Source organism: Centroberyx affinis, unplaced genomic scaffold (genome assembly GCF_046629955.1).
Source record: "Centroberyx affinis isolate AG114_WGS23_722 - 3 ecotype Tasmania unplaced genomic scaffold, CSIRO-AGI_Caff_v1 ptg002479l_1, whole genome shotgun sequence".
Taxonomy (NCBI): Eukaryota; Metazoa; Chordata; class Actinopteri; order Beryciformes; family Berycidae; genus Centroberyx; species Centroberyx affinis.
The window spans coordinates 247,105-270,000 of record NW_027280711.1 but is presented as its reverse complement, the minus strand read 5'-3'; the positions used below and the strand labels follow the sequence as shown (position 1 = coordinate 270,000).

Sequence of the window (22,896 nt, the reverse complement as noted above, 5' to 3'; positions counted from 1 at the left end):
AAGATGCTATTTGGCAAAATTATGTTCTAAAACAGACCCACAGTCCACTGAAAATCACAGCAGCAGGATCTGTTGTTGAATCTGTTCACCACCGTGTTAAATGTCAGTTTTCAGTCTATGTTCGTGGCTTCATTCAAATGAATGGGAAGTAAAAATCTGAACGCTACAAACTCGTCCAGCTGCATCCGACCTTGGTGATTCGTTTATATTCTGGTTCTCATGGTGGTCAAGTGCCAAATAACCCCCATGTTAAAACTAAGTGGAATATTGCTTCCTGGTGAAGAATGTCACTACAGCAAGAAGTCATGTCAGTAGACAGCGAGAGTGTCCTTTATTGGTTGTCCTCAAGTGTCCAGTGTATCCCTGTTAGATGATGGCAGAGGGCCACACATGCTGCTGTAAGAGGCTTGTGTCAAAATAGAGCCAGTCACATCCGTTAGATGACACTGCAAACCAGACCAGGATCGAACAGCAGCTGCAAATAATTGTTAGTGGTCTTGTGAGGGAAGTTGTCATCCACAGCCTGAACTGACTTTCACAATGCTTTCCTGTGATTGTCTAACAACCTATGTTGTATATTTTCCTTGACACCAGCTAGACAGTCATGTTATACTGCCAACTTAATGGGATCATTTTGTTCAGTTGGGATAGTTGAGCATATCAGCGTAGCAACATAATAGCATATGCAAAGAAATCTGTGGTGGGCCGAGAATTGAGCCTTGAGGCACACCGCACATAATCAGTGAAACAGAAGAAACATATAATTACCAATGACGATTGAACATTTGTGTGACGGGTGAGATAATAACCAGTCTAGGGCAGCCGATAATAAGACATGGACAAATTATATCGAAAAACATGAGCCTTGATTGCTGTAAAAAGTGATTGTTCCAAAAGGTGAATGCTGCAGTCATAACAAAACCAATGTCCTCATTGCTGATTTCAAGTTGTTGGCTATGTCAAAGTAGCTTCCCATATTCTTTGGTAAAAAAAAATAACTCAAGTTTGTAGCTACTGTAGGTGTGCCAGGGCACTAATAAGTCCGATTTTTTTTATTGTCCAATAGCACAAAATGACCATAATATATCTGCAGTTGGTTGATAGGGTTGTTGGTCAATACCAGTGACTCAATGATTACTTCACCAGGTGCTAAGACTGACTTTCAAAACTCACTTTTTAGCCCCAGAAAAAAATATTCCTGAGTATTAACAACACCACTTCACCAACATCAGCTTTCCCGATTCCTTTCCTAACCTTAACCATCGGTGGGGAAATTGCCAAACTGGCCCAAGATCAGCATCTATAGTGCAGCTTTGTCCTAGACCACTAAAATCCCGAGATCGACTTCCGTTCTGCCTTTCAAGCATGTCTGGACAATTAGTCCCTAACACATCAGTCATTCACTCACTCACACCAAGACTGAAATTTGAGTTATCATTTATTTTATAACACTTTATACAGAATTGAATGATATGATTTTTTTTACAGCATTATACATGATTCAAGTAGTACATGAATATGATTCCATACTTGCATAACGTAAGGGAAATATAAAAGCATTTGCCATTTGTCATGGCGTCCCAACTGGTCAAGGAATGACTCTGTAAATCTGTATAGCTACAGATGTTTCTAAATTAACTCATTCATACACACGTTTTTCACATTCAGATGATCCATCAAAAACAAGTTTGTAAATTATATTGCATAAAAAGGTTAAATCTGAAGTTGGAGTTTGAGAATATAAATTGTATCTAAGTTTGTAAAGCGGTGACTAGTATGTACAGCCTACATACAGCATATGATAGAGAGATGAGATTTTTCATGGACGTTTTGCATTACGGTTTACGAATCCTTTATATACATAAACATCACTGACACAATAAAACACACTGACAATTTTGACAATGCAAAAAGAGATGGGGAAGGAGAAAGGGCAATTAATAGAAAATACATATATTTTTTTAAATCATTTGAAAAAAAAGATGAAAAAAGAATTTGTGAATTTTATTAATTTGACAGTAAAACATGTCAGAAAGGTCATCATTGATCATTTTAGGTTGGGTTTAGATAGTGGCAGAAAATCTGCTTTTTAACCCTTTGTGGGTATAGAACTGATTTTCCCATTGCTATCTAAACGGTGATCAGATTCCCTGTTTGGACAAACATGAGAAAATCAGATCTGTTAAACAGTGTGTATGTTTGCGCAGCTGTGAAACCTGCCAGTGCAGATCAATATCTAGGAAACAATATCAGCTTCCTTTTGAGGAAAAGAATTCTTGGGGGGAAAAAATACAGAAAAAAACACAAATGCAAAAAATATTCCTGAGTAAACCTGCTCATCCTCCTGAGTGTTTGGTTCCCATGATAAACCTGGATATGGTTTCATTCCCCAAGGTGAGCATGCTGTATATAAAACCCCTTAAATAGTTTAAAGTAGCCTAGGTAACACACTAGTTTTACCCATTTATTTATGTGTTGCTTGAGGTTGCACTGTAAAAACTTCACACTATATTTAACCCCTATACTTCTATGGAATAAAAAGGATAGTAATCAGAGATTTCTACAGTGCCTTTATTGTGCATTTCTCCACGACTGATGCAGCAGGTTGAACATTGTTGTGACATTTCATCAAAAATAGGTAATAGACACTCAAACAAACTATTGATAACAAACTGCTTGAATTGTTGCAGTGTGATGATCTGATCATGGGTGGATGGTTGTTGTTTTGTTATTTGCAGAGGAATGCTTATAAATTGATACAACTCTGTTCTTATGAACACTTATAACCAGTACTAAATATTAGATGGGGACAGTCCAAATGAAAAGTTGTCCAACTACTTGCCCCATTTCCGCTCACGTTGTGCAACAATTGTGAAATTGATATTTGAGAGTGGTTCAGATTTTTGCAGTAAGTGTTACAATTCCATATCACTGCAACAGTAGCACAACTCTGATGTAAATGGGGCCTCTAAGATGTACATTATTGACAGGATATATACTGGAACACTGATCAGACCTCATCAACAGATGGACAGGCCCTTAATGGATCACTCTGCCTCACATCAATGAGGGTCTTTGCTACAACAAAAAGTCTAATGCTGTCAGATTATGTGTGTTTTGCTTATGGTTATAAAGCTGAAAATCTGAATTTCACAACTGCATGTAAGTTCAATGGAGAGTGGTCTTACAGCACTATGATATAATGTAGTTAATAACAATACAATTGGGGTCAAACTAGACAAAATACCATTTCTCACGATTTGAATCTCACCTTAATTCAGTGTCCATGTTTTTTTAGAATAAAGCTTAGGCCTACACATGGAGTACAGTAACGTGGTAAATGAACATACAGTAGCAATGATGGACCTTTGGGTGCACGTGATAGGCCTGTTTGATTGGATGTGATGTAAAAGGCCTACAGTGACGGAGAAGGATGGGGGAGGGGGGGGGGGGCATAACATTACAATGACTTGATAATAAAAAGTCCAAGACAAAAAAAAAAAGTTACTATCATTCGCTTTCATATATATGTGATACATCAATTGCTTTTTACATCAAAACATTACGAAAGGAAACCCAGTCATATCAGGTTTATATTTAACAACCCCTTTTACAAATACGCAAATTCAAAAAAAAAAAAAAATCTGTTGGTTAACAGATAGAATACAACGGAGAATACTAATCTTTAGAAAGTCCACCATCACTGGTTGTCCAGACTGCGTGCCTTCGCATGCTCATCACCTTCTGGTTGTATTGTACAAATTTGAACCTGTGCCTTCCCGTTTTCCACATAATGCGACACTGATCTTTTCATTAATAAGTTCACATGCACGGTAATAGTCCAATATTATTCAGAATACTCAAGTGATGAAGTTGGTGCACATAAACGCAAAAGGTCACATTCATAAACTCATAATATGAAACCTAAATATGGGATACGCTGATAATATAAACAGGGATAGTGAGGCATGTTAACACCTTAGCCCATTTACTGTTGGTCGTTGCTATCAGTGTACATTCCAATCCCCTGGTAGTATTCAGTGTATTCTATTATTCATACGTACATGAATATTCATGAATGGGATATAACGATGCAAATGAACAGCTTCTGCCAAATTATGGCCTCGATTGCAATATAGGCTAGCATTCATCAACATAGAATATTTCTGTTTCCGTATTCGTGAAAAGATCAGCTATGCGACAGACATATTGCAAAGTCATACATAGGGTGAGACAACATGAAGAGCTGGACAGTTTCGATCTAAAAGTCTATTAAAACGCTCTCATACTTATACGTTGCCCCCCCCCCCCCCTCCCTGCACAGGATCTTTCCAGAGCTCCGGTGCTCTTTAAAGCAGTGGGAAAGTCTCTTCAAGCCCCCATGCACAGTTTATACGCCCAACTTGGCTGCTAGTCTGAGTAGTGAAGACATTTCTTTGTAATACTGCCCCAAAGTCCTTTGGTCGAAAAAAAAACAAACAAAAAAAATAACATATCTTTGGTTGATCGTTGGTCGAAGTCTCCATCATGGGCGGTCTTGTCCGTTGCTTGCTTTCAGCAGGTTTCAACCAATGGCGGCTACTGAACGTAGTCACATGGTATAGAGAGAAGTCCCTCCTATTGGGTGGCATAAAGACTCTTAATGATGGATAGGGTGTCTGCCACTGTTCGAATGCTTCTGCCTAACTGGCATTCACAGCCTCTGCGTGTGTATGTGTGTGTGTGTGTGTGTGTGTGTGTGTGTGTACACGTGTATGTTGCTGAGGGTGGATAAGTGGTGGTGAATTGTGGCATAAGAGTGTGCATGTACTGTACATTTGTGTGTGTGTGTGTGTGTGTGTGCGAGGTGTCTCAGGGTGTGTGTAAGTAGCAGCGTGACGCATAAGTGCCTTGATATGCAGGAGGTTCAACAATATTGTGTGTGTGTGTATGTGTGTGTCTCTGTCTATGTAGTGTGTGTATACATATATATATATGTTTATGGGAGGGTGCAGTCTTCTACTATTGGTGTGTGTGTGTGTGTGTGTGTGTGCTATAATCTTGCAGTGTGTTTGTCTGTGTCTGCATGAGCATGTTTATGCGCTCCTATATTAAATCAACGTACACGTGAGCACATGCGTTCTTATGTCAGCACGAGTCTCTCTGTCTCTCAGATGGACACGGGGCAGATGATGACCTTGTCCTCCAGCATGACGCTGACGATGAGGAAGACGAAGTAGAGCAGGAACATGAAGAGGCCCAGCAGCTTGCTCATTCGCCAGTTGCACGCCGCGATGGAGATGATGACGAAGAGGAGCATGAGGAAGAGGAGCACGATGGCGCAGAACAGGCCGTTGCTGCTCACCTCCACGGGCTTGAAGTCGTGGATGATGTTGTAGATGAGCCACGGGAACGGCAGGCTGGAGGGAGGGGAGGCGAGGACAGAGGAGAGGCGGAAAGAGGGAGAGAAATAGACAAGGATTACATCTGTTAGTTTGCATATATGAGGGATACACAAAAACAAAGAATCAGCTCCGTTTAGCAAGTCTGTACTACCACGTTAGCACAGAATGTCACTCAAAAGCTAAAAAAATGTTTGCATTTTTATAAAAGCTGTGATGTTTCTAATGGGTTAAAGGGAGAAGAACAAATACAACAATTACATCTCATCTTTTATGGACAAATATACAAAGAACTGTGAATTAGCAGAGAAGTAGCTCTGGTTAGCAAGTCTATGCAACCAGTGCTAGCAAAGAATGTCACTTAAACTTTAGTTTTTTGTTTTTTTTTAACAAAAACTGTGATTTTCTGATGTGTTGAAGGGAGAAGAACAGACAAGGGTTACATCTTGTATCTTTTATGTAGGAGGGATATACAAAAAACAGAGAATTAGCTCAGCTTAGCCAGGCTCTGCCACCACTGCAAAGAGCAGCTAGCAAAGAATGTCACTGAATTAAAAGCTGTAAACTTTATTTATTTATTTATTAACTGTGATTTTCTGATGTGTTGAAGGGAGAAGAAGAGGGGGAGAAATAGACAAGGGTTACAGCTCGTATCTTTTATGTAGGAGGGATATACAAAAACAGATTAGCAGAGAATGCTATCATGCTACCACTGCAAAGAGAACAGAATTGCTCTCAAAAGCTAAAAACATTTGAATTTTGACAAAAGCTGTTGTTTTTCTGATAGACTGACGGGAGAAGAAGAGGGAGAAGAAAAGGCAAGGGTTATATCTCCTATCTTGTATATATCCTATATATCCTCCTATCTTTTTCTTGCATTAGTGAGTACATCCCACCATCCCTGTGGAAATGAGCTCTGGTGGGACACTGAAATGGAGCAGGCTTCTATCAACAAAAGTGACCGGCTTACACACATTCTCGAACAGAAATACAATGAATGCAAGAAATTTGGGGTCGTCATAATTCACAGGCAAGTCTTGAGCTAGCCTATGCATGAACATCTAAGTCAAATCTCGAGTTTTCAAATCTCATTTTGCTATGTCCAACGTTAAAGTGGAAATGACTCAAAATCAAACCTCTGCCACCAGCCTCAATCTGTTGATACAAACGCACATTTTCTTTTCCTTTCCTGTCCAATCATCTCATCTTCTCTCCTCCTCTTTAATGTGACAATTTAATACTGCAAATTGGAGAATAGCGAATCATTCTGAACCATGCACATACAACTGGGTGTGTGTCATTGTTTTAACACAGTTTGAAGTGGTAATCCTCAAATTGCTATTTTTTTTTTTTTTTTTAATTTTGCCTTCTTCCTTGGATTTTCTGTTGATGCAGTTTGAGTTTCTCTTTTCTTTCTCTGTTCAGCCATGGCGGCTATCGCTGCTCATGCTAACTACCCAGTTCTTTAGTGTCCAAACACTCTATTAGACTGTTTCTTTGCTCTCTGCTGGACTCACCCCACAGTGATATCGAAGATGTTGGAGCCCACAGAGCTGGACACGGCCATGTCGCCCAGGCCTTTTCGTGCTACAATCACGCTGGTGATTAAGTCAGGGATTGAAGTGCCTGCTGCTAATATGGTCAGACCCATGATCTCCTCGGTGATCCAGAAGGTTTCTCCAACCTGAGAGGAAGCGCAAGAGAACAAGTTGCTTAATGCTTTGAACCTTTGAACAGTCAAAGATGACGACAGATCTTTATGAAGTGCTCAAAGAGAAGAATTGCATCTCTGGAACTCTCTTGAAGTTGATGGTTAAGAGTGGAATGGCTGAGAGGTAAAGAGTTTGACCGAGGTGATTGAGCTAAGCAAGACTCGTGTGGGGCAGATTAAGAGTTACACGGTGATCTGGCTGTGGACCTAGGCAGATTAGTTGGGATTAGCTGCCACGGTCACACATTCAGTGCCCCGAGTCCTGCACCCTGGTAAGAAAGATCTCAGGAGGACAGAAAGTGAAAGGCAAAACAACAAAAAGTAAGAGAGGAGAGAATAGAGTAAAATAGGGACACGAAAACGCCAGTTTGAACACCTTGGGAATTGTGTTGCAGTGTGTTAAATTGAGTGTGTATGTGTGTGTCTGTGTGTGTGTGTGTGTGTGTGTGTGTGTGTGTGTGTGTGTGTGTCCATGTGAAGTACCTGGTGAGCCCACCACACCATCAGATAGGAGAAGAAAGCAATCCAACTAATGGACCCGAGAAAAGTGATGGGGAAGAACCTTTCTGAGGTCTGGGAAAAGAAACAATATTGCATTATTCAATCAATCAATCAATCAATCAATCAATCAATGAAATGTGTGTGTGTGTGTGTGTGTGTGTGTGTTGTCACCTCTCTCCTGACGTCAGGCAGTGTGAACCAGAGGGGAAGGACGATGGGCAGGATGACGAGGTAGGTGAGACGTTTCCTGGTGGTGTCCGGCCAGGCCAGGCTCAGAGGCTGGTCTTCATCCTCCTCCTCCTCACCGCCCTGAGGAACACAGAGAGACAGAGGGGGGTGGGGGGTGGGGTTGTGGGGGGTTCAGAAGAAGGGTGAGAGAAAGAGATTGCTGTGTATATATGATCAGTTATATATGGAGACTGAGAGTCACATGACTTGGACTCGAGTCACAGTTTGAATTGTTTGAGACTTGACTTGACTTTGGTGACTTGGTCACACCTCTGATATGTATGCATATCAATATTTATACAGTTTCCACAGTGGTAATGCTGTGTATTGCTCAGTTAAAACCTACCTCACCTTAAATGGCTGGACAAAGTGAATGTATATACAGTATATCTTGTTATCTTGTTATCTTGTTGTTATGTTGTTAGAAGGGAGTCCAGTCTTTTTATATTTAGCACAGTCAGTTTCTTGGCACTTTATGTGCAGCCAAATCCCTTGGTGATCTAATGCAGTGATTCTCAACCTTTTTCATATCAAGGACCCCTAATTTAGTCCACATTAGGGCCATGGACCTCCATTTGATGAGATTTTGTCTCTTGGACCCAAATCTGAGAATATTTTTATTGTTAGATATGATTTTGTCCAGAATTTCAAGACTATCTGTATTGTAGGCAGAGAGATAACAGTGAAGCTATGAATAAAACAGTCATTCTTCTACATTTTCTAATTGTGTTAACTTCTTGTAAATGAAATAACGCTGAAGTTTAACAATTCATCAACTGCTGGGGACCCCTGGAACCCCCTCAGGGACCCCTCGTGGTCCCCGAGCCCCACGTTGAGAACCACTGATCTATTGCACTTGGCAAAGATTCTAACGTCGAAATGTAGGCTAAAGCTGTAAAGTGGGAGGAAGACTGAACTGAAGACCTGTTGGAGATAAATGCCGTACCTCGTCTCCTCCTATGCTGCCGTTCATGGGCGGCGTGACTTCCACCGCCACGTTGGAATGGTTACGAATGTTTCTATCTGCTGAGAAAAAAGAGAGTAGAGAGGGAGAACAGAGTGTGAGGGGCTCTTGTGATTTTGGAATAAAAAAAAAAAAGTGGCCTTCAAGTCTAAAGACGTCATGATAAGAGCTTAAATTTAGGACAAATTGTATTTCAGGGAGGTTCTGTTTGGGGGAGGCATCATATCAATGATTCTTGTTGAGGAAGAGTACTACTGCTGAGTCTCCCGAATAATTCCTCACAGGAGCGTAGCACAGTAGTGCAGCTCACTAGTGCAATACTCACCTACACCGTTGGCACCGTCCTCCCCTTTACACTTCTGCTTGGCCATTTTGTGAAGGATCGATGCCTTCTCTTTGAACCTTCCTGAAACACAGTCAGCAGAGAGCCGAGTCAGCCTGTCTGTGTGGGAGTGCGCGTGTGTGTGTGTGTGTGTGTGTGTGCGTGCGTGTGTGTGCGATCATACCCTCTCCGCTGAGGGGGTCCAGTGTGTGTATCATGAGCTGGAAGATGCTGTTTCTCATCAGGGAGTTGTGTAGAGAGGCACAGCTGCCTTCCCTCTGCAGCCTGGGTTTGGCCTGTAAACACACACACACACACACACACACACACATATATACAGAGAGAGAGAGAGAGAGAGAGAGAGAGATGGCATTCAGTTTAACACAACTGTTGAAGTAAAAAGAGCCATCTAGTGTTGGAAGATTGTCATCACATGGCGGAGCACTGCTCAAGTTTTACACGCTTTGTTTACTGGCTTTGAGGATATATCACAGCTGTACTTATGTATTGAAACTAATTCTACATGTGACACCATTCATTCATTCATTCATACATCAATTCCCAAAGTCCCAAGCTATGGAGAAATAGGACTAGAGAAAGCAACCAGAAAACAAAAAGTAGATTCATACAGTAAAAACTGAAGGATCTCTAAGCATTTTAAGCCTGCTGCTTAACTTCCTGGAACTAAATGAACCTAAAAGCATTGAGAACTATTGGATCTGTGTTACTGTAGCTCTGTCTAAATACATGGACTTGCTTCCATAGAGCAGCAGAGCATCATTTGCATCACACTCTCAGACGCTGCATGTACACATTCACACATGGTCTGTGTTACACATGGACACAACATGCACAGTGACTGCAGGTTCACACATATACCTTCTATCATTTTCTCTCTCTCTCTCTCTCTCTCTCTCTCTCTCTCTCTCTCTCACACACACACACACACATAAACGCACACAACCAACTCACCGTCAGCTTGTTCTCATCGTCTCCACCTCCGTTTACCTGGAGGGATAAAACACAGAGAGACAAAATACATCTGTATATAGAAGTCACGCATGCAGAACTATAGGAGGATACACATATTTTAGAGAAAATGTATTTATACATAAAAAAAATGCAATGGCTCAGTATATGTTTAGGTACAGAGCATTGCATTTGTCCTCATTCAAAACCCTGTTGAAGAGATTTTCCTATGTTTGAATGAATGAAAGCATTTCTCATCTGGGGAAGTTTCAGGTTTGCTATAATACGAAAGTGGTAAACTGCCACATGTTACATTTAATAAATGCAATTAAGAAGGGGAAAATGAATAAAAAGGAGAAAAAAAAGAGGAATTCACATCTACAAGATAACATTGCCTGTACACGGGGTCCATCCACTTCCAATTCAGATAATGTATTAAATTTTGAATGGAAACCAACCGATTTAGGCCTGTTTGAATGAATGAATGAATGAATGAATCAATCAATCAATCAATCAATCAATCAGTCAATAAAAGTAATATACAACCCATCTTGTGAAAATGTACTGAATTGACAGAGTCTAAGAACTGTGTCCTCCACTCGTCACATCCCATCTCCTCGCTAGACCCAAATCACTGAAATCAATGTAATGAAAATGTACATTAATCAATTTTTATTTCTCAGTTAAATAGACAGAGTATGGATTCGTAGACCAAAGAAATGGGCTATAATCCATTGGTCCTACTAACTGAATCCAAGCCCAAAACGTAATCTATTTTGAATGGTGATGGGACCAGGACTGGAGGAAAGGATGCAACAAGTTGAGTTCAGAGTCTATAGATGGACCCAAGGATTCTCTCCCTTCCTCATCTTGTGGCCAAAACCCAAAGCCTACTTCAAGCTGGGAGGAGCAGCGAAGGAGATCACAAGAACGGGAGTCAGACACAGGGTACAACAACATTTCATTTCATTCCTACATGGAGGAGAGGAAGGAAAATGTAAGCCAGGTTTAAACCCATCCTCTGACACCGCTTCCTCTTTTAGCATGAAAAGTAAATATACTCAGAAATATATTAAATATGGATTCAACGATGTTTGATACACTTGAGGAAAATTCACAATGTTCTTGTCCCGGTGTGTCTGACCTCACTGCCCCCTCCTTCTTTGCTCCTCCCAACTCCCAGTGGAAGGTAGAGAATATGCCAGAAGCTTTGGGACCCGTTCCAAAATGAAAGCTAGGATCCTACACATGGAGGAGGCTTGTGCTAATCTAACCCCCAGCATTTCTTCAGAGGACATATACAGCACAGTGGTGTCAAACACACACACACACACAGTCCACTGGTTGGAAAAATGCTCAGGTGGTGGTGTTGCCAGTAGGGAGGGTTTGGTGTGGGAATCAGGGATTTAGAGACTCAAAAGACAGAGCAATCTTAGGAGCAGAGCAAACCTATGGCGCTAAAGCACTTTTGGATCACATTTAGAAGTCTTATGCAAAAGAATAGAATATACATGAAATTGGACTTTATGTGGTCCAATAGTGGTCAGGAAAAAACACTTAGGTGGGCTACCTAAGAGTTTAACAGGCAGAAAAACCCTGCCAAGAGTGAAAAACCCTAACCTAACCCTAACCGTATCCCGAACCCAAACCCAAACCCAAACCCTAACCCTCATCAAAGGTAAAATGCATAATGAAGAACATTCGAAACATATCGCTGCTGTCGTGTAAAAAACTTGAAAAAACGTCAACTTCTAAGAAAAACAGGCTGGGTTTTAGCTTGACTACCATGCTGTTTAGAGTTTATCCAATGGGTTCTGAAAGGGTTTCATAAGACCAAGAGACGTAGAGTTTCCTCAACGCACAGAGGGACAAAGAATCGTTCAGTTGAAGTTAAAACACCCTGAAAATCACCAAAATTGGAGGTGTTCACATGACAGCAGCGATATTGGAAGTGTTTTGACCACGTTTTTCTTAGAATTCTTTTTTTCTGTCTGAATGAACACCCTTGGTTACAAACACATTAGCTCATTTTAGAGCATCCTTTACACATTTTCTGAGAGATTTTAAGGAAACTGACACCCTCTTAAAACTATCTTTCAGTTGAACTTGTTAGCCAACCAAAAACCCCCAAACTTCTGTAATGAAAAGTACGCTCTTATGTTCTGTCTCATTTGAGGTGGATCTGTGACACCATAGAGTGACTTTTTTAGGAGTTTTGACAACCAATGACAGAAATACTTAGACCACTTAGACCAATCTTAGACCAAGTATAACATGTAGGGAAAAAAACAGTGGCTGCAAGAATTGAGGCATGTACCTAAGAATTAACTCATTTGTTTCCTGACATACTTAATATAGAGCCAGTTGGAACTCTATGGAGAAATGGGCCATTTCATTGCTCACCTAACATCAGCCAAGGGAGTACAACAAGGGACTGAAACTCTTCTCACAGAGTCACAGGCATGATCGCAAAGTATTTAATTCATCTTATTGAGTACAAATCCCCAGACCGCCTCATTTCAGACTCATTGCAGAGCAGAGAGACACAGTGTCGCAAACCACCGGCTAGAGAGGTGGAGGGTTTCGCTGCTGGCATGTTTTCATGATGCTGTCTCTGAGTTTGAGCAGATAATCCATTTAAGCTGAATCTGAGAAGACACCTGCTGCTGTTATGGCAGCTACGGGAAGGTCTCTGGGTTTTTGTTTTTGCTTTGTAAGGGTCATTGCACCTATGGACACATGCCAAGTCTGTCCAATCCAGTAGGTGTTTTCGTCGCTGTTGTTGCATAAAAACCACCTCCTGGCTCCAAATTTGATGATGTTCAGTGTTTTGCTCCAACTGAAGGTTTACATGGTGTTCTACCTTTACAGTAGATTGGTTTTCTACCTTTACAGTAGTTTGGTTTTCTACCTTTACAGTAGATTGATTTTCTAAATTCCAGAAAAGCAGACTTAAAACAGACTTAAAAATGCAAGGTTTTCACCTAGGATTTCATCTTGCAATTTTATGAATGCAATCCCCTTTATGACAAAAACCAGCTTCGCGAGGAACGTGAATCTGCAGATAAAAGATGTAAAAAGAAGAAGTGGACACCTGTCTGTGTTGGCCATGTGATTGCTGAGCAGCGTGCCCTATGCCCTAATGGCAGAGGCCAGCTTGGCATTAGGTTCATACTGGCTAATGCTCACATGGCTCCTGAGAGTTACATGCCGACAAGCGAGACAAATAGTCTGCTGGAGCATCTGCTGCTACTGAGGCTTATGGGCTGCAAGTAGGAGGAGATAGAGACAGATAGAGTGAGAGATCCAAAAGGAAATTATTTCGCTGTTGTCATGTGAAAACCTTGTAACTCCAATTTCGGTGGTTTTCATGTTTTCGCTTCAGTTGAAGGATTTCATGCTCCTCTATGGGTTGAGAAGATTCTACGACGTCTTGGTTTTATGAAACCCTTTCAAAACTCAATGGATACACTGGATGCATTGTCATCAAGTTAAAACAAGGCTGCTTTTCTTAGTTCCTGAAAAGTTGATATATTGGAGATACAAGGTTTTCACCTGACAGCAACAACCAAAATTAGTAGCCGAATCATTTCTCTGTAGGCTTTGGACATGATTGCTCTAAATTATATTCTATCTGTATTTCATTGATTCATCATGCACTGTAACTTCATTGGTGATGCTCATCTTTGACAGTCATGCCGATAAAGCATATTTGAATACAATTTAATGTCATTGATAAACACAGAGAATCAGGATGAGTTTGATCTTTGCATTACATCAGTGTTGGCTTCTTTCTGTCTGTCTGCTCCCTCATGTCCCCTAGCTTTTATCTTCCCAGTGCTACTGATAGTTCTGTTAGGTACTGCAGGTCCTCTGCCAGTCGAGACGGAGCCTGTCCTCAGCTGTCACAAACTCTCTGACCTCTCCTGAGTCCTGAAGACTGGCAGCCAGCAGACCGTCACCCTTTGCCAAATTACTAATCCTCCAAAAATCTCAGTCTCAACCCCCAATGTAGCCAGCTGACTCATTTAAACCAAAACCTACCTCCTCCGAAACCTAACCTTTGTTGTTGGTCATGTAAGTAGGTTGCTTAAGAACAAATTCTGATTTTCAACTAGCTTGTGGATGCTTAATAAATGGGGTGATACAGATCAGAGTATCTAAAGCTTGTAGAAGGCCTAACCTTAGAGCCCAGCTTTTAGATACCCAAGATCAGGCTCATCTCTGAAAGGAAACAATGTATAAAGAGATCCACTCCAAAATAAGTCAATCACCATTTAAAAAAAGACACCTACTGTTAAAAAATGACAGCCCAATGTTAAAACAGATTATCATGCTTTTTCAAGGATGTTAGGTAATTAACAAGAATGTTAGGTAATTAAGTCCTTGATAGATTGGATAATCTATATTTTAGACAGTGAATGATGAACACTTCAGTTAACAAAGGAAGCAAAATGGATGTATAGAGTTTTGGAACTGCACTCTTCATATCTACTCGAATCCAAATTAATTTCATCCATTTTGGAGCCACATGCTATCATCCACATCATTCTATTTTTTGTCCATCTATCTTGTTACCTTCTGATGTGTGCATTTGATTATAGAGTATCGGCCCCTTATTGGTGCATATGATAACTGCCTAAAACTGAACAAACTAGCTAAAGACAAACAGCAATAAGGCAAACGCTAGTACAGAAAATTGATTAACCAATTACTTGTTAAATAAGTTACTTAACTAACTAACTCATCATGGATCAATTTTCTTGAAACCGGTCAGCTAACATTAAATTGTTTATATGGTGGAATGATAATTTCAGTAAGAGAGATGTTTAGACGTTGTGACATTGAGTGTTGTGTGACTCAGTTTAGCTAGATACTGGCAGGATTTCTATTTGTCACCTGGAATTAACTTCTTGAACATCTACCAGGAGGAACTGTTACCTCTAGAGACCTTTCTAATTCAGTGGCATTACTCTTTCTCGATAGATAGCTTTGCCTTTAGTTGGAACATGGGCCACATTCACTCTCTAAACTCTAAAGAGCTTTTTTTAACATTTCACATTTGAAAGTCCCTTGGCAGCAAATTTAAGACGAGTTCTTACAGACAGACCGAGGAGCATTCATGTTGTTCCAGAGCTATTTGAGGCCTGTTTAGAAACTATAATGAATGCTGTTTAGTCCTCTTTACTCTCTAAAGCAGTTTGTATTGAGCTGCTGTTCCAGTTCAGTGGTTTCATCCCCAATCCAGACGATCGGCAGAACAGCTATAGACAGTGCAAGACTGTCAAGGCCTCAAGGGCTGAACTGAAGCCAGGAGACCTACACCAATTCATCATATTTATCATCATGATCGTCATCACCAGAGCAAACTAGAGAATCTTTTGAGTAACCTTTAGAGAGACAGAAAATGATTTCATGGATGATGGTGGATTTGACCCGATTTACACTATATTGTTTCCCATGCTTTCTCTCGCTTTCTATCACAAACACACATACAAATACACTCCCTCTCATATGCATATAGATACATATACGTGCATGCATATGCACACACACACACACAAACCATTAAGTACGGTGACTAATGTTTCATATAATTACAAGAATACAGAGTTTAATTGTAGTAGTAGTATAGTAGTAGTAGTAATAGTAGTTTAATTTAAATGTGATGAATGCTAGATAGCGGTTGTGTTTGTAATAAACTTGAACTTTTCTACAGCAGCAACTACATCAACTATTCACATTCTTTTTGACTGGCTGCAGATTTTCTTTTAAAATGTCTCACATATTGTAGGTATGTAATGCAACATTTGTTAAACTATAGGTTGGACCATAAAATGTAGGCTTCATTTATGTGGAAACCTTTATGTGGAAACTTAGTGTGTTTGAGTGGCAGGCACTTATCACCACATGCAATTATTTCTCCTCCCTCCATCACTTTATCTCTGCCTCTCTTCTCTCCTCCTCTCTTTTCTTCCACTTTCACTTCTCCTCTTTCTTGATTACTCGTCCTCCTCCTGTCCTTTTGCCCCTGTTTTTACACAACATATTTATACACCTCTTAAAGTGAGACAGGTTTTTAATGTATGTATACCTTTTACACTTTTTAAGCATTACTACGCCTGTTCCTGTGTCCCTGTATTATGCTGTTTATCTTGTTTCTGTTATTGGCTTTCACTGTCATGGCCCTGAACTGTTTTTAACCAACACTTTGGGTTGTTGTATGAAATGTGCATTCGAAGCAAAATCTGATGTGATTTTTGATATGATCAGAAACATTTGACATTCAACCACCACCAGGTCTCCTCTGATCTCTCTCCTGTCCTCGCTCTCTCTCTCTCCCCAGCGGCCACCTGACTGTCCAAGCTGTGGGACTTAGGCAGGATTAATCGGCAGAGATCACCACTTTTAGAACGGTAATTTCCAAGCCTGCGTGTGAACTGCCCGCAACAACCTTCACAGGTCACCGTGTTCACAGGCTCATTCACCGCCTCACCTCATACCACATTTCTCTACAGTTCTCTTTCACCCTCATCTCTGTCTTTCGTCTCCATCTTCAGCGGGAACAGGAAGCTGGATTTATCAGACATGGCAACCCAACAGTGCGAGCTTAAAAAGCGATTCAGTCCTGGATTCGAGTCAACAAAATGCATTTTTATAAATTTTTTTATTTTTTTTACCGTCATTTAGGCTTTCCAGCAAGTTGTAGGTGTGGGAAAGGAGAGAGCTGCTCATTCCCTTTCCTCATCCAGATCCATTGGTTCAAACTGATTAGTCACAAGTCTAAACTTTACCTTTTAATAATACGTTTTCCATAATGCAGCCCTAATGTAACATTTTTGGACAGTTGATAAGGTTCACACTTATCTAAAACTACAAACAACACAATCCTATGACAGTAGCAAACATCTGTAACTTTAAAATCAAATGGATGGAAAGCTAGCTAGCTATTTTTTTTTTTGTCCCATGGCACAGGTCAGTTACACCTCCCATGATCCCAAAGAATTAAGCTCTGCACTGACCCCAGATCAGAACAAACCTATTTCCCCCGGTCTGTATGAGGAAAGGTGGCATTATCATAACAAGGACACTGACAACCTATATTGTCTCAGCTCTAATCCAAATATTAAAAACCCTTACTGCAATAGAAGAATCATAATTTGTAACATCTAACATGGCATTACAGTAATATCTACTGATATCTAAATCATTTTCCTTTTCAAACACAGGTGCTAATGAGGCCGCTGGAGCACAAAGCCGATCCAGGCCTGATAGCTGTAACTGCGAGAAGAATTTCAATATTTTGTAACATGCAGAGAGCGAGTGACAGCGTGGAGATTGCTGTCCTGTATGTTTGCTGTCGTCACCGCAGGTAAGCAGTTGATCAGGGGATCAGAGAGGATTGGTGTCTTTAGAATGATCAGCAAAGCAAACCAGCAGCTCTTCTCGCTCTTCCCCTCTTAACACAGACACTGTAGGCAACATATCTGCTGCAAAAACACCTCAAAACAGCCCCAGCTATCATCTACGCACAAAAGGAGAAGTAATGAGCGAGGTTGTAGGCCCGATGGGGTGCGTTTTGTCTTCTCATCCAGTGTTCTGCTGATTCCTGCTCCCCCAGTGAGCAGCTGTCTATTCTTAGCGGCTCTAATAGGATTGGAGGGGATTAACCTGGGGGATTACTGAGCAGCTACCGACACATGAGGGCAAGGAAGTCGTACATCAAGTGCCGGGCGACAGAAAGAGAAAAGCTGTTCCTGAGTCGAGGTGAGGCGGCCTGAAGAACAGCCAATTCCCAGAAAGAGCACCACTGATACAAGTAGAGGTTGATGAGCGCACAAATGTACCTGTTAGCAGGTTTAGGGGAAACAAAAAGAAGCGTAAATCCCCTCAAGTGGCTCAAATTTATGATACAAAAATTCACATTTTACTAGGTTTGTCACTGGACCAGGCCATCATTGTAAGCAACTGGTTCCTAGTGGATGGAAATGTAACAAAATCCAACATGTAAAAGTTCTTGATTTGCTTGAAGGCAGAATAGAGTTGACAGACAAAACACTATAAGACTTCATTTTTTATAAGTTAATTGTGACAGTTTCACAAGTTTCACCCCAGAATGGATCTCAATTATTCAGTCAACACATAAAAAATGACGTTCTAAGAAACTTTTGTAGCTTTCCTTCTTGTGGTGATATTTCACTTTTCAGCACACATCCATATGAGTGCATGAACAGTCAACCAACCAGCATTAGCTTAGGCACCCATTTTCACAATGAAATCTGAGTCTAAGATATTTTCTTCTGTATCAGCCTCATGACTTGCAATTACTGAAGCAGCTGTGTGACAAAGCTTGAAATCAGATGACGACTACAGATTGCCAGTGCAACCAATTGACTGTGAACTCTGTGTGCTAAAAAAGTGAAAATGCCTCTACCATAGATATTGAGTTGATGAAGCATTGAGCATATTTCTGAGATGAAGCGGTTCTAAGAAGTGGCTTCAGCTGCCATTCGACAAATCACATATTCATTTTTGTTGAATCCCAACACTATACATCCCAGGAATCAACTTTTGGTAGCCTAAAATATCATGAGAGTCAAATTGTACACAGCCCAGATCATATCCAGCAGCTTATGTGGAATTTGCACGGTATATGCCCCTGAAGAACTGGTGATGGGTGATGCCACTAGGCTACGGACATGCTGCTCTAAGAACAGCCTACAGTAGCTTCAGCAGGTTTCACCTCAGCTCCATATGAGATTACAACATCAGAGAGCAACAGATCGGACTCCAACTGCGCGCACAGACAGAGAGAAGACACACAAGTTGGAGAGACAAATGTGAGGAAATAATCGCTTTGGCTTTGCATGTGTGTGTGTGTGTGTGCTGCTCCTCTTGCAACGCATCATCATTTGCTTTCTCTCTCATGAGGAAGATTATTTGCTTGCGGGTTTGCCACTGTGCTCATGCAGCTTCACTCTCAATGTGTTATTTATAAACCGAGCACTAGGCAGCACAATGAGTGCTCCGAGCTAATCTCCAAATTAGACTACCCCGTCATCTTCTCCATGTACACTGGGCCTGATATGAAGTGATTGGTAAGTGTGTTGTCATCAGGTCAACACCCTGAGAGTACAAGTCACATTATACAAGAGTTTGGCAAAGGCAGCAATACTAATACCTAATGTACACAGTCATAGATTTTGCATTTAGAATGTATGTTCTCAGGAACTTACGGTCCTCAAATGTCGAGATCCTTTTATTGTTGGCTTCAGTAGGAGGTTTGCCTAACTATGTCTCTAGCTTTCATTATGTTTCATACCTAATAGTTCTCATAGTTCCCTAACTCCACAAATAGGTGCCCAAAGGTTTATGGGATCTGAATTGAGTCTATGTTCGAGTGGATACCTAGAGATGCTGTGAAGTGCTTTTAAGTGAGACGGAGCTGTTAAGATTGTGCAGTATTTTAACTTGCAGTGTTTTATCTTGCATAGGCTGCTGCTTGACCTAAAGTGCCAGAGCCCTCAGAGTCGTGGCCTTGCTCCATCCGGCCATACCAATGCTGCACAGGCAAGAGGCCCTGCCCAGTTTCCTAATGTCAGGAGTAAGAGGAGGGGAGCTAAAGGAGGGGGCATGTTGACGAGGTTGAGGGGATCCCTGGCTTGTTTCACTGCTTCTTCTGCTTTCTTCATGGCTGGTTTCATTGCCCAGACCACCATGAGAAGGCCATTCCAACCCTCCCCCAATCCTTGACTATTCGGTCACCCAAATGAATAATCGAAACCTGCCATTAGCATTAATCATCCTCTAATAAATGGATCCACTGGAGACGGCAGAATATCCTTTGACACCTTGTGTAACTCTAACACAGAATTAGTTTGTCTACTCATAGAGCTGATGTGGCTCTTTGGCGGCTGTTCAAAACTCAAGCGTTAAATGAACTCGGATGAGTGTGGACTGATAGAGACATTGGCATTGTGCTGATTTTTACAATGTCTGAGTGACATTAACACTGACGATTTTGCTGTGTACCATCATTGAACATGATGATGGATGGGGACAACAGCAATGACCCTAGATCAATACTCTCATATGAAATACTTGTACATAAAAACACACACAAGGTGCATGCATTGATGTTTTAGCTTTCAAAACTATTCAAATTCCCCTGGTCTGTGATCAGTTGTTGGTGAAATGCGGCCAGCTCCTTGACTTTACATTAGGACTTGGTTTTGGTTGGAGTGGGTGAGTTCGTGCTGACTAAGTCTACATGAGGCTCCGGTCTGTCTAGCACTGTCCGAGCAGCACAGGTGGTTAAGATAAATCTTTATATCCTTCCACAGGGGAAGTCAGGAGAGTTTGGCTGTCTGACAGAGCGCTGGCTGCACAACACACTTCCTCCTGTTCTGTTTTAACACCCTATCTTCTTCTGTAACACCCGCTGAGATTCCCAGAATAGGAGCAGTACTGCTCTTGGGGTCAGTGATCACGACCAGTTGACTCTATGGTCTTACTCACTGTAAAAGGTAAATTCTGCTCTTAGATCATTTGTTAATAGATGCCTTCTGAGATCTCAGCCAAGAGCCAGTGACAAAGAAGAGTCAAATGTTCCCTCCCCATCAGAAACTCATTACAAGAGCTGAGAGCTATGAGAGCTTCAGAATGAATGATCTGATCTCTGGAAAAATAAGAAATGAGTCATTCACATTTTGGATTTTAGTCGATGCTGGCCATATTCCTGCCCTTTGGTTTCCAATGTTGAATGCTACAAAGTAATTCTACGGGTTAGAGAACTCTTGATGTTTGAATGGTTATTTCAAATGGGTTTGCTCTTTCAGCAGGGTGAAGGTGAAGTGAATGGGGACAGTGGGATGAATATGGATAGCTGGATGGATGAATGGATGGATCCATCTGCCACCAACACACTACATTCACGGTGTTGGGGATATTTTAGGTACCAGCTGATGGCAACGAGCACGGCCCAAAAGAATGATGCTGTAGAGCAGAAGGTGACACGTTTCAACAATGGGATGGCACTGAGAATGAGGGAAAGATGGATGGATGGATGGATGGATGGATGGATGGATGGGTAGATGGATGGACGGATGGATGGACAAATTGTTGGATGGATGGATACAGGGATAGAATAACACAGTGGCCAGTTTGAATGTTGGAACAGGAATGCGAGAAGCCTCACCTTTGGTGCAGTCTCTAGCTCGTCCACCTGGTTGCTGCCCAGTCTGCTCTTGATGACATGTTCCACGCTGGAATTGAACTTCATGAATGTCACGTAGCAGGTGTAGCACATCAGCAGGCCTATACTTTCCCCCACGGTGATTTGGTTATCCAGAAAGAAATAGATGAGCATGAGTAAGCCAACGATGTAGAAGGAGACGTCTCTGAACAGAGGCCACCAGGTGAGGTTCAGCACCTCCTTGGAGAACAGGGCGCACATCCCGATCACAAACAAGATGTTGAAGACGGCTGAGCCCACAATGGTGCCGATGCCCACGTTACTGTGGGAAACGAAGACTCCTATGACAGAGGTGAAGAGCTCTGGGGCCGAGCCGCCGGCTGCCATGAAGGTGGCTCCTGCTACATCGTCGGAGATGACCAGCTTCTCGGTGATGACGGTGAGCGCAGGGACGAAAAACTCGTCGCAGACGATGGCTAAGGCGATGAACATGTAGAGCATGCCGAACATGTGAAGCAGCACGTAGCCCTGGCGCCTCTCCTCCAGACTGAAGTAGTCCGTGGGGTAGTCCCCCTTATTCAGCTCGCCATGTGCAGACGAGCGCATGGCCACGGGTGTGTCCTCCGCCAGGGCTGAGTGGTTGTGGTGCTGGAGAAGAGTTCTTTGGGGCACTGCCGCCTCTGCCGAGCCCTCGGCGGCCGATCCCAGCTCCTGGCCCACCGTTGTGGCAAGAGTCAAGGCACTCCATGAAAAGAATGTGCAGACCGCCACCAGGCTCAACATAAAGCCCAGGATCCGTCCGGGCCGTAGCTTTCTCCTGACGTGCTGGTAGTGCTGCCTGGTGCAGCTGCTGCGAGGGCCCAGAAGAGGAACAGAGCCGGAGGAAAAGGAGGCATGATCGGGAGCCATGGTGTCTTGACCGTGTCTTGACCTAGTTATGGGTAGCATGAAATCCATGGTGTTTGGCGTTGGTACTCAGGCAGGGTGCAGGGTCTGGACTCCCCCCTCCAAAGCTGGACTGGAGGTGCTGGTGGCTACGAGGGCGGGGGGTTTGACAGGCTGTGGCGGTTCACCGTTTGGTTTGCATACTGCTCCCCTGTCTAAACACAATGGAAGCCCTGCAGTCTGATTCCAGGGTCTAGCCCATTCAAAGGCTTCCTCATATTAGTCTCTGGAAGACAGATAAAGAAAGGGAAAGACAGAGAGGGGGGATGGCACTATTAGTTTCCAACAGATGAAAAAAAGACAGACAAGTTTCCATGCAGAGGGACAGATGAAAATGAACTTTATGAATTCTAAATGTATCTTTATAAATTTACAAATAGCTTCATAAAACCCATTTTCCTGCACACTTTTTGTCAGGCAGCTTGAAGACAAACTCAGGACTACACGAAGACTAGGTTCTTAATGAGTGGGATCAGTCGAGTTACAGGCCTTCCCTGTTACAGGCCTCCCTTTCTGTTCGATGGCTTGGACACAATGTTTGACAGGTAGATGCTATTGCTCTACCATCCCACCAGAAAAATAATCTATACCACAAAACACAAATCTCTGTAAGGTCAGAATGCAGCTTTCAAAACATTGAAACTGTAACTAATTAGCCTGTATTATAGTCTTTAAAGTATT

At 41.9% G+C, this 22,896-nt stretch overlaps 1 protein-coding gene across 1 annotated transcript; it reads right to left on the bottom strand.

The window, feature by feature from the left end:
- Positions 1–5,149: 5,149 nt before the first annotated feature.
- Positions 5,150–22,227, bottom strand: slc24a2 (solute carrier family 24 member 2). Its single transcript, XM_071534055.1, has 9 exons — positions 21,274–22,227; positions 10,080–10,115; positions 9,292–9,403; positions 9,081–9,191; positions 8,768–8,847; positions 7,765–7,902; positions 7,576–7,665; positions 6,899–7,065; positions 5,150–5,399 (listed from the first exon to the last, which is right to left on the bottom strand). The coding sequence occupies exons 1-9, from the start codon at positions 22,225–22,227 to the stop codon at positions 5,150–5,152; spliced, it is 1,938 nt and encodes a 645-aa protein (XP_071390156.1).
- Between the last annotated feature and the right edge of the window lie 669 nt (positions 22,228–22,896).

Bases quoted from the DNA above. Each gene is read 5' to 3' on its own strand.
- slc24a2 (XM_071534055.1), bottom strand. From the start codon at position 22,227: ATGGATTTCATGCTACCCATAACTAGGTCAAGACACGGTCAAGACACC. The intron at 10,116-21,273 runs GTGAGGCTTCTC...TTATCCCTCCAG, and splicing joins AGCTAGAGACTGCACCAAAG to GTAAACGGAGGTGGAGACGA. The intron at 5,400-6,898 runs GTGAGTCCAGCA...CCCTCCCTCCAG, and splicing joins ATCTTCGATATCACTGTGGG to CCTGCCGTTCCCGTGGCTCA.